The following is an 11,140-nucleotide window of genomic DNA, read 5'->3' as shown; positions in this document are numbered from 1 at the left end:
AGGAAGGAAGGAAGGAAGGAAGGAAGGAAGGAAGGAAGGAAGGAAGGGAAGGAAGGAAAGAAGGAAGGAAAGAAGGAAGGAAGGTAGGAAGGAAGGAAAGAAAAAGAAAAAGAAAGAACGAGCTCTCCAGTAAGATAAGCCTGGTAGTGTCCTTGGACCCGTCTAACCTCATTTGTCTCTCACTCCCTTATACAACTTCCTTGCCCCACCCCCCACCCCCCGCCGCATGTGTGCTTAAGCTGGATCTCTCTCCTTGGGGAGCCCACATGTCACCACCCATATTTATGGCTTCTTCCCACCCCAGGCTGGTGATCTGTGCCCCCCTCCCCATTTTGAATACCTTTGCTAACTTAGGCCATTCACGCTGATCCAGCCCTAGCTTCTTTCTCAGCAGTTAGGAAGTTTGTGCCATCATTGTGTATCTTCCCAGCGGTTTTATTCTGCCAACGCTGCCCAGCTAGACTAAAGACACAGAGCACGCTCTCTGGGAACGATTTCAAGCCTCCATAGGCAGTTCAGATTAAATCGTTCCACACCCGAGCTAGAAGGGTGTGGAAGATGAACCTCCATCCTCCCAGGAGCTGCTGGCTCCGAGACACACCACTTCTGCCCCACCGCCCAGCACCTGGATGGACTCCCACAGAGAACTCTGAACCTCTTTTTATTGTCTGTTCACCTCCCAAAAGCCAACCTGCTAGATACATTCCCCTCACTGCTGCCAAAGAGCATGCAGCTAACTTGGCAGTCCGTGCCAAAATCATAAGCATCTTCAAAATAGGTAGTCATAAACGTGAGTTTTTGGAATTTATGCCTATCAGCCCTCTCACTCTCCCCTTAACCCCCTTACGCCTTCCCAGCTCACCCATTTCTTTTCTGGCCTGAGGAAGAAATGGCTACTGATCATAACTAAGGTTCATTTCATTTTACAAAAGCAGCAGCACTCACACAATGGACAGACACGAAAAAATCCTCATGACATCCTGGTTATAGGGCTCTGGTAGCTCACAGCCGTCTCCTGTCCAAGCACTGGCTGGAATTTAGGTGATCCCGGCTCTAAGACCAGAAATGTAAGACATTCTTCTAAGCTGTCAAGCTTTCCGGATTACACAAGTGAAACCACAACCCATGATGTTTTTGAGTCTGTCCTCCTTCACTCAGACATGGATTCCTCTTCCAGTTTCAGGACACGCATCCCACTGTGGAAGAGGACTAGCAGTTATAAACCAAGAGGAGAGCGAGGCTAAACACCAGAGGGCAGGAGATGAGTCTCCTTCCTCTTTGTAACCCCAGCACCCAGCTCCCTGCTTGGCACCACAAGCAGGCAAGCCAAGGGTGCCAGATGAAACGCAGCACATAAACTATTCTCTCTTTTAGAAGAACGATACCTAATTAAGCAAAGGCCACGAACACGAATTAAGACATGAGGACATAAAATTCGTTTTTCAAGTCATCTACTGATTTGCAGGACTCTCTTCACTGGTAAACACATTCTTTGGTCAGAACCACTGAACCAGAGGCCTGGAAGGGACCACAGCCATCAGCAGCTCAAGTCTCCAGTAGAGACCAAGGAGACAGAGCCCCACATGGGGACCAGTGTCGGCCAAGGTCACCCAGCTGGTGTGGGGTAGGGACAAGATCCCGCCTCCCCCTATTTGCCAGGCTCCTCTGAGAGATGCCCTCGCAAAACCTTACGTTACTTACACACTAACGGCGTATAATGAATGCATGCCCACGTATAATACGTATAACGGCGTATAATGAATGCATGCTTACAATTCAGAGGAAAGCAAAGGATCACCAAAATGTGTCTCTCCCGTAGGGCTGGCTGCAGAGAGGGGGCAAGCAAGGTCACAGGCGAATTTCTAGCTGCAGACGCCACACATCGCGCCTTTCCGAAGGATGCAATGGGCAGTTTGGGGACCTGCTAGTTACCCTGCAAAGGGTCCCCCAATTCCGTTCCAGGGAAATGAGTTAACTCGGCTCCGCTGGCTAGGAAGCTTCCAGCAATGAATTAAACCCCGAGCCCCTGAGGGAAGCCGGGGGAGAAAGGGCCACTGCGGCTGTACCCGACATCCTGGCGGTTCACCCCTGCGCCTCCACCACGTCCACACTGGCGCGGCGCCGCCCGCCCCGTCCACGCGGCCCACGGCCACGACTCTCAGCCCGCGCCCCCGCGAGGCGCGTCTAGGGGCGCCGTGCCCTGGGCGCTGCCCGCGGGGACAGGGGCGGAGCCACCGGGCCCAGCTAGGCAGGGGCAGGGACTGATCGCCGCCGCCGCCGCCGCCGCCGCCGCCCCCAGCCCGCGGGCCCCGCTACGCCGAGAAGGGGGCTGCGCCACTTACCTCGGCCGGCAGGTGCCGCCGCCACCGCCTCGGTTCGCAGCTGCAGGGGACGCCGCTCTGCGCCGCCCGCCGCTTTCGCCCGCATGCTAGGGAGGGGGCGCCGGCCGGCCGCCAGTCCCGGGCCCCGCTCCCCCGCCCGTCCCCGGCGCCGCGCTCGCGCCCATTCAGCACCGGACCGTCCGCTCCCCCGCGCGGATGCGGAGGAGGGACGTGGGGCGGGACCGGGAGTCACGAGGACAGGAGAGACCAATCGGAGCTCGCGGGGGGGGGGTCCCGCTGCCGCCCCGCCCCCTGGACGCGCGACCCCGTCCACCCAGAGCGGTTGGGGGAGCCGGGCGCCGCCAGCAGGACGTTGCCCGCCTGCTGGCCTGGGAGGAGTCGGGGTGTCGGGCACCCACAGCTCACTTGAGCTCTGCGTGCGCTTAGCTGGTGAAGGAACGAAAGGTACAGCTGGACTGATTGTAGGCTTTTACTGCGCGTAGGATTGGTGCTTGCGGAGCCGGTGAATGGAGGGGCTTTACGTAGTCACGTGCTTCACTTGCCCGCACAACCCCCCAGGCCGACCAGGGTTCAGAGTTCCTGGGGCCCTGAGACCTCGAGAACTGCACGAGGGCAGCGTGGGCGTGTGTCTGGGGACTGGCAAAACATCTTTAGGTTGTTCCACTTGTCCGAGAAGAAGGAAATAGTGATTACCCCCTATTATCATAGATGGGTAATTGAGGCCCAGAGAGCAGAAGTAAGTTACCCTAAATCATTGTGGTGGCAGAGCAAGGATCAGAACCTGCACTTGGAGTGCCCCTTTCCATACCTCAGGAGTCTTCCCTTGATTCTGGAGAGGAAATGTCATACAGTTTTTTTAAGGCATAAATATTAGTGAATCCCCAAATTCAAGATTTAAAAGGAGTTTAAAGCACTGGCATGTTATTTCTTCAACACAGCTGAATGTGTATAATGCGTCTGCGACATTTCTGTGCCTTAGGACTTGTTGACTCCTCGGTGAGCTCAGTGAAATTGGTCTGCCTTCAGAATTTCCTTTCAGGTACAGAGCATCGCGGTCATGTGCCGGTAATACCGGTTCCGCTTTAAAAAGGAAGATCCTAGACACTGAGCCAAATGTATTTACGTCATCTGAGAGATTTGTGGCTCTTTTTTGCAATAGATTGCACAGCTCCCAACAGGGTTTGGAAATGTCTGTGTTCTTTCCCCGGTGGGGGCAGGGGTGCTGGAAAAAATGTGGTATCGGGGTAACAAAGGTCAGAAGTGAAATCTTGGAAGGGAAAAGGTGGGGGTGGAGGGAGGACTCTGCCGTCATACTTTCCAAAGGGATTTGCCATAAAAATGTTTCCAGGTTATTCTAAGGTGAGGACACGGGAGCATTTTGAAAATATTGGAAGAAAAGCTGTCACTGAGATTTCTAAATCTAGTGGATTGGCCAAGGCTGGCCAAGCAGAGCAGCTGCGCGTGGCGGCGGGGTTGGGGGGATGGGGTGGTAGTGACAGCTGCAGGGAGAATGCTGAGCACCTCACCACTTCTCTCTTGGAGACCAGCCCAAGGCCAGCCAGCTTGATCAGACACTCTTTACCTCTCTGCCTCACCTGCTCTTCCCCTTTCTCCCAGATACTCCTTGTCGGTAAAATGCCTTGAAAGCATTATGGCTGACATAAAGATCAGGGTATCCTGGCTTGGAAGAGTGGGTGTAAGGTGGGTGCGAGAAAGAAAGGGAGCTTGAAACTGCCTCCTGTCCCAGCCTAACAGGACGGCTGTTAAGCTTACCCTGCACCCACTACCTCATTCACCCCGTTCACATTTGGTGGGAAGAGAAGTTGACAAGCCCCTGCCCTAAAGCATCCTTTTTACTAGCTGCAGAGCCATCCTCAGCTACTGTTCTGCATTGAGATAGAGATCCTCCAACTGTAGATTAGGATCAGCCACTAGATCTCAAAGCCTTACCTGGAATCTCTTCAAGTCATTGGCTGGTCTCAGAAAAAGCTCAGGACCCTGACTAGCAAAGTGGCCAAACTATTTGTAAATCCGGGACAGCTACCATGATTTTGTAATTCTTCAGTTCCTTGTGTCTGTTACTTAGGTCATTCTGATAGCTGGCATTGTGGTTGCTCCCAACATCCACTCCCTCTCCCCTCCCCTGTGATGCAACATATGGTTTAGGTAAATTTGCCCCACTCTTAACTCTATGAGTGAGCTCTGATTGGTCTAGGTCAGAGGTTCTCAAAGTATGGTCCATGGACCCCTAGGGGGTCCTTGAGGACCATTCAGGAAATATCTGAAGTTAAAATTATTTCATAATTATCTAAGACATAATTTACCTTTCTCATTGATGGTGCAAAGGTGAAGGTGTGCAAAACTTCTGGTACCTTCATAAATCAACATGGTGGCACTGAACTGTACTAATATCCTTCACCACCACACGCATGGTAGAAAAGTATATATTTTTTTAATTTAAAAAAATGCAGTTTCATTTAAGAATGTTCTTGATGGAGCAGTAAATATTACTAAATTTATTAAAATCTCAACTGTCAAGCATGTATCTTTCTAGTATTTTATATGACAAAATGGAAAATGCATATAAAACCCTTCTGCTGGGAACTGAAGCATGGTGGTTGTCCAGGGGAAAGCTCTCTTGCAGCTGCAAGCTGAACTAGCTGGTTTTGTGACGGGTCGGGGTCATGGAGCACGATTTTTACGTGAGAAAGCAACTGACAAATTATGGTTATTTGGTAGACATTTTCTTGACAATCAATTAAGTGAGCCTGTCTCTTCAAGGAAAACAATGGCCTATTGGTTGCCAATGATGAAAAAAATTCCAGCTTTCAAAAGAAATTTAGAATTTTGGAAGAGTTTATAGGGACATAAACCATAAACCATAAAACATAAACCATGGGACAGCTTCTCAATATTTAAGGACTTTTCTGATGGGACTGATGGTGATGTTAACAAATATGATTTGGGGATAATGGATCATGTATGATGCGCCAACACTTGGAAGACCTGCGTTTACTCAGTGAATCAAGGTTTTCCAGATGACTAATGCATGATGTTACAAAATCACACATGGGTTAAAGATGAATTTTAAATGCAAGGCAGACAATGGACTTAAACCGTATGAAAAGTTTATAGATAAGGTTTCAGATTCCACAGTGCAACAAGCCTTTAAGATATGACCTCTTGTAGAGTTTTGGTATAGTACCAAAGAAGAATATCCACAATTATCTTAAAAAGCTGTTAAAATACTCCTCCCTTGTCCAATTACATATGGATGTGAAGCAGATTTTCTTCCTGTACTTGAACCAAACGATTTGCAACAGATTGAATACAGAAGCAGATATGAAAATCCAGCTGTCTTCTATTAAACCAGACTTGAAGAGACTTGCAAATTAAAAAGTAAAGGAAAAAAAAGCCATTCTTCTCACCATCTTTTTGTTTTGGAAAACATAGTTATTTTGGAGAGGATATTAATGCCTTTTAAAACATAGTTATTTTTATTTATTTTTTTTTAAAGATTTATTTATTTATTTATTTATTTGAGACAGAGAGAATGAGAGAGAGAGAGCACATGAGAGGGGGGAGGGTCAGAGGGAGAAGCAGTCTCCCTGCCAAGCAGGGAGCCCGATGCCGAACTCGATCCCGGGACTCCAGGATCATGACCTGAGCCGAAGGCAGTCACTTAACCAACTGAGCCACCCAGGCGCCCAAAACATAGTTATTTTTAAATTAACTTGTTATAACATGTAAATTTATTATTTTTATGATTATTTTATTAATTTTGTTTTTTAAGATTTTATTTATTTACTTGAGAGAGTGAATGAGAGAGAGAGAGAAGGAGCAGGGGGAGGGGCAGAGGGAGAAGCAGACTCCCCACTGAGCAGGGATCCTGGGGACTCCAGGATCATGACCTGAGCCAAAGGCAGATGCTTAACCGACTGAGCCACCCAGGTGCCCTATTTTATTAATTTTAATAAATTTAACTTATAATTTGGCAAATATCAATCGATTAAACCTCCATTAAAAAGATTCCTTGGGGTCCTCAGTAATTTTTAGGAGTGTAAACGGTCCTAAGACTAGAGCTTGAGACCTGCTGGTCTGAGCCACCCATCTTCCTTGCCACTAGGATTGATTCATGGGTGGCCATAGGAATAAGATTAACCCAGTCAGAGGAAATCTCCAATGTATGGGATGTGGGAGAGAGATGCTCTCATCTCTAGCTATACAGGAGTCAGGCAGTAGGTAGCCTCGGAAGCTGCTGCTAAGGCAGTCATTTTAGACTACAAGAAGGACTTACCTTAGAAGAGAATAATGCTGAGGGAAGTAAGAGGGAAGTTAGAAAGAAACCATTCTCTTGGGGCGCCTGGGTGGCTCAGTCATTAAGCGTCTGCCTTCAGCTCAGGTCATGATCCCAGGGTCCTGGGATCGAGCCCCGTATCAGCCTCCCTGCTCTGCGGGAAGCCTGCTTCTGCCTCTCCCACTCCCCCTGCTTGTGTTCCCTCTCTCACTGTGTCTCTCTCTGTCAAATAAATAAATAAAATATTTAAAAAAAAAAAAGAAAGAAACCATTCTCTTTATGACATTTTTGAGCCACTAGATCAAACCAGCCCTGCAGCCCATCCTACCTCTATATACTCCAGTTTTATGAGTCAATGGAGGCAACCTCAGGCGCCCCCTTGATGTTTTGTGTACCTGTTTCTGAATATTTTTATCTCAATAGGGGCCTAGGGCCTCAGGATAGTATACTTCCTAGGGTTTATTCATCCAGCTTTTTCATCATGTCATCAACGTAAGGTAGCTTCTGAAGGGAAACTGGAAGGCAGAGCAGGGGCTGGGAGGAAAGGGACCTAGCACAGACAACTGGGGTCAAAAGTGCCAACAATACTTGTGAGAACAATAAGGAACAGTAGCATATGATCTTGCATAGCCAAGTTAAAGCAGAGTTTTGCTTTCTTTTGCTGTTACGTGTTTCTCAAATTGGACAACATGAGCATGCATTGCTCTTTTAAGGAAAAAAAATAGAACTATTTTATTATTTTTGAATAGCCCTTGAAAAGGGCACCAGCTTAGAGAGCAGATTGGCATCAGGATATGGCAAGAGAAGTCTTGGGCTAAAATTGCTAACAGGAAGAAAGATCTGTAAGGGATGCAGATAGGCCCGGAAGATAAACTTCCTTTCATTTACAGCTTTGCCAACAGCCAACCTCAAAATTCAAGGGGATGAGCAAGAATCCCCAAGGGTTAAGGAATCATTAATTATGCCTCCATCAAAGTGGCTGGAATATTTGCAGTTCAGAGAGAGAGAGAGAGACCAATGTGAAGATTAGGTCAACACTAAAAAAGGCTTGAGATACCACATTAAGTGAAAACAAAAAACAGGACACAGATTGATGCAAACTTCTATCATGTGGGCCAAAAAGAAGAAGAAAACTTGGAAAAAGAAAACAGTTGTGGTGTTAGGGTGGTAGGATCATGAGTAATCTTTTTTTCCTTTGTAAGAGATGTCCTTTCATGTTGTTATAATGTTGTTTTTTAAAATAAATAAAACTGAAGGGAGTCATTGGTTCCAATTACTGAGGTCTCAGAGGCTTTTCCAGATGGCCTGTTTCTTTTCGCCTGCCAAATGGCTCTCATCTGACACCAAGACAGAAGCTGTGCCTTCCCTAGGGCCTGGCATCTTCGAAGCTGTTAGGGGTGATGCTGTTGTGGCTATTTTGTAGGTGGCCAGAAGGAAAGGAGGGAAGGCAGCTGTAGCAGCCAAGACTGAGGCTGTATGGGAGCCGGGGGGGTGAGGGGCGGGGGGTCAGCCATCCCTCACCCTCTACCAATGTCTTGTCGGGTTTCCCACCAGGTCTTGTCTTTGTATTTTTCTCCTGGTGAGCTTCACCTCCTGTTCTACTCCCATCCTCATCCTCCTGAGATGCTGTCCCTCCCTCAGTCCCCAGGGGCTGAAGCAAGCTACAGCCGAAAGAACACAGAAAGAACACAGACCGTCTGCTGCCCTGAAGCACAAAGGAAGTCAATCTCTTGAGGTTTTTCTAGGATTGTTTCCTGTGAGCAATCACGGGGAAAAAGCAGGAGTGAAACAAAGGAGGGAAACATCAGGGGAAGGCTGTCTGTTGACAGAGGGCAACTTGGATTGAGGAAACTGTTCCACACAGACTGAATCCTTTTAGAAGTTGCAAGCCCCATATTCAGGCACATCTGCAGGCCCTCTTTCCATCCTTCCTTCACCCATATATTCATTGCACAAACATTTACCGAGGGCCTATTGTGTGTCAGGTAAGCCAGGAAATGCTGTACAAAAACTATTTCATTTTATCTTCAAACCCCACTTTGCGGTGGGTCTTCTTATCCCTGTATCTTATCTAAGGAAGTTGAGGCTTGAGAAACTTAGGGACATGCAGTAAACTGCCAAAGGTCACATGGCTAAGAAGTAGCAGAGCCCGGATTGGAACTTGGGCCATCAGACACCAGCGTTCACCTAAGGCACAGTCCTTTCTCGAAAGGTCAAATGGTCTAACTGAAGAGAAAACCACTTTAAAACAAATGAACAAGCGAAACCAGTAACACAATGAGATATAACAGAAGGACTATTCACAAAGAGTCATGAGCATGGCATGGGGCTTGGGGAGGTGGAGACAGGGCTGGAACTGCCTCAGAGCTGCTCAATGACAATTGAGTCCAGCTTTGAAGGATGGGGTGGGTATATTGGTAGGTATATTAGTTCAGGCTGTATTCATTTTCTATTGCTATGTCAAAAATCACCACAAATTTAGCAGATTAAAACAGCACAAATCTACAGTCTCACAGTTTGAGTCCAGGTCCAGTGTAACCGAATTCTCTGCCCAGGGTCTCATGTGACGGCGGAAATCAAGGTGTCAGCCAGGGCTATGGTTCTCAAGTGGGCTCAGGGTGCTCACTCAAGCTCACTGGCTTTTGGCAGAATTTATTTCCTTGCTATTACAGGACTGAAGTCCTCGCGGTTGTTTTGCGAGCTGTCGGCCAAGGACTACCCTCAGCTCCTAGGGGCTGCCCAGGAGTTCTTGCCGTGTGGCCCCATAGAAAGTTCACCACATAGATGGTTGCTTTCTTCCAGGCTAGCCAGAGCACAGCTATGTGACTTTTTCTTCTACTACCAATCGGACAAAACTTTCTATTTTTAAAAACCTCATGTGATTAAATCAGACCCACTCACCCAGATAATATCCTTACTTTAAGATCAACTGATTTAGGACATTAATTACACCTGCAAAATCTCTTCACAGCAGCATTAGGTTAGTGTTCGAGTGAATAACTGGGAGAAAATGTGCATCCACCAGAGGCTAGAGATTTGGGGCACCATCTTAGAATTCTGCCTACCACCGTAAGATTTAGCAAATAGAGAAGATGAGGAAGATCAATCTAGGAGGAGGATACAGGGTGAGCAAGGATTCTGGGAGACTGCGGGAAAACGATAGAAAAGTTAGTGCCATGTTTCCAACAAACATGGAAGAGTAGATTCTGGAGAAATCCGCCAAGTCAAAAATCCCTAAGATCCTGGGGAAACTATTAAAACCCTATTAAACACACAGCAAGGCTGAGCTGGCAAGAATGGGAGGAAATCCCTCAGAGGCAAGTGTGAACCCGGAGAAGTGAGCAGGAGCCAGACTTTGCCGTTGAGCCCCTGTTAATTCTGGCCAAATGGGCTACAAAGATAGAGGACAAACTTAGACTGAAATGGGATATGAGAGTAGACTGGAAATCCTTATGAATACCCAGAACCTTCAAAAGATAGAAACTATAGTGGATATTGTCAGATCTTGCTCCCCAAGGGAAACAGTGGCATACATGCCATAGACCATTACTTGCCTTAAGATATCCTATTTTATTTTTATTTTATTTATTTATTTGAGAGAGAGTGTGTGCCAAGAAGGGGTAGCGGCAGAGGGATACCGAGAAGCAGACTCCCCACTGAACAAGGAGCTAGATGCGGGGCTCCATCCCAGGACCCTGAGATCATGACCTGAGCCAAAGGCAGACACTTAACCAGCTGAGCCACCCAGGTGCCCCAAGATATCCGATTCTAGTTCAGAATGGAGCCAAAAGAAAAAAGTTGCCCCTGAGAATTTCTAATCAAAAGCCTGTTCTTATGCAAGTTTGGGGCTGGAATTCATACCCGTTTTGTGATCAAAAACCTTTTAAAATGGTCGTAGGTTCTCAGGGCCCTGGGATCCAGCCCCATGTTCCCCAGTCAGGCTCCGCACTCAGGCAGGAATCTGCTTGAGATTCTCTCTCTCCCTCTCCCTCCCCCTGCTCATGCTCACTCACACCCTCTGTCCTCTCTCTCACTCTCTAAAATAAATAAATCTTTATAAATAAATTAATAACAAATAGATAAGCAAGTCATCTTGCAAAATCAAGGGCAAAATAAAAGCATTTTCTGACAACAAAAATTGATGGACATACCCTAAGTAATGGAACTTGCAAGGGATGTACGTTAGAGAGAAAGATGATCTTGGAAGGTCTGAGATGTCAGAAGTAGAATATGAATCAAAGGCACAAGTGAAAGAGTTAAAAAGTGAAACTTGATTCTGAGAAAACAACCAGCTGAATGCACGACACCATGGAAATCATTCATGAGCACCCTAAGATTGGGAGAAAAACGTGTAGGGGAGCAATGGGAGATTAGATTGGGACCAGAATTTGAATGGTTTACCAGCCAAAGGTGTTTGGACTTTATTCTCCTGGCAGGAGGAAGATACTGAGTTTTATTATTATTATTATTATTATTATTATTATTATTATTATTATTATTA

The 11,140-nt window shown here is 47.1% G+C and overlaps 1 protein-coding gene and 1 long non-coding RNA gene across 11 annotated transcripts in view; one reads left to right on the top strand and one right to left on the bottom strand.

Annotated features, from left to right (window-relative positions):
- The window catches only part of ST3GAL5 (ST3 beta-galactoside alpha-2,3-sialyltransferase 5), a 50,563-nt gene extending 47,257 nt beyond the window's left edge, over positions 1-3,306 (bottom strand). For 2 of the 8 annotated variants that reach the window (XM_035001135.1, XM_035001137.1), the window contains exon 1: positions 3,151-3,306. Coding sequence is in view for 2 of the 8 variants with exons in the window: in XM_035001141.1 (XP_034857032.1) it covers positions 2,343-2,427 (85 nt within the window). In the remaining 6 variants the exon portion in view is untranslated. Of the gene's footprint in view, positions 1-945; positions 970-1,773; positions 1,795-2,342; positions 2,504-3,150 lie in introns of those variants that run through there. The other 6 variants (XM_035001141.1, XM_035001133.1, XM_035001134.1 and 3 more) reach the window with 6 other exon arrangements.
- Positions 2,618-11,140, top strand: part of LOC118007902 — a 62,833-nt gene continuing 54,310 nt past the window's right edge. The window contains exon 1 of one of the 3 annotated variants that reach the window (XR_004678519.1): positions 2,618-2,786. This is a non-coding gene — a long non-coding RNA (uncharacterized LOC118007902). The remainder of the gene's footprint in view (positions 2,787-11,140) is intronic. The other 2 variants (XR_004678521.1, XR_004678520.1) reach the window with 2 other exon arrangements.

Source organism: Mirounga leonina, unplaced genomic scaffold, assembly GCF_011800145.1.
Source record: "Mirounga leonina isolate KUSES-001 unplaced genomic scaffold, KU_Mleo_1.0 Mir_125, whole genome shotgun sequence".
In the NCBI taxonomy this organism is placed as follows: Eukaryota; Metazoa; Chordata; class Mammalia; order Carnivora; family Phocidae; genus Mirounga; species Mirounga leonina.
This window is presented reverse-complemented; position numbering and strand designations above follow the sequence as displayed.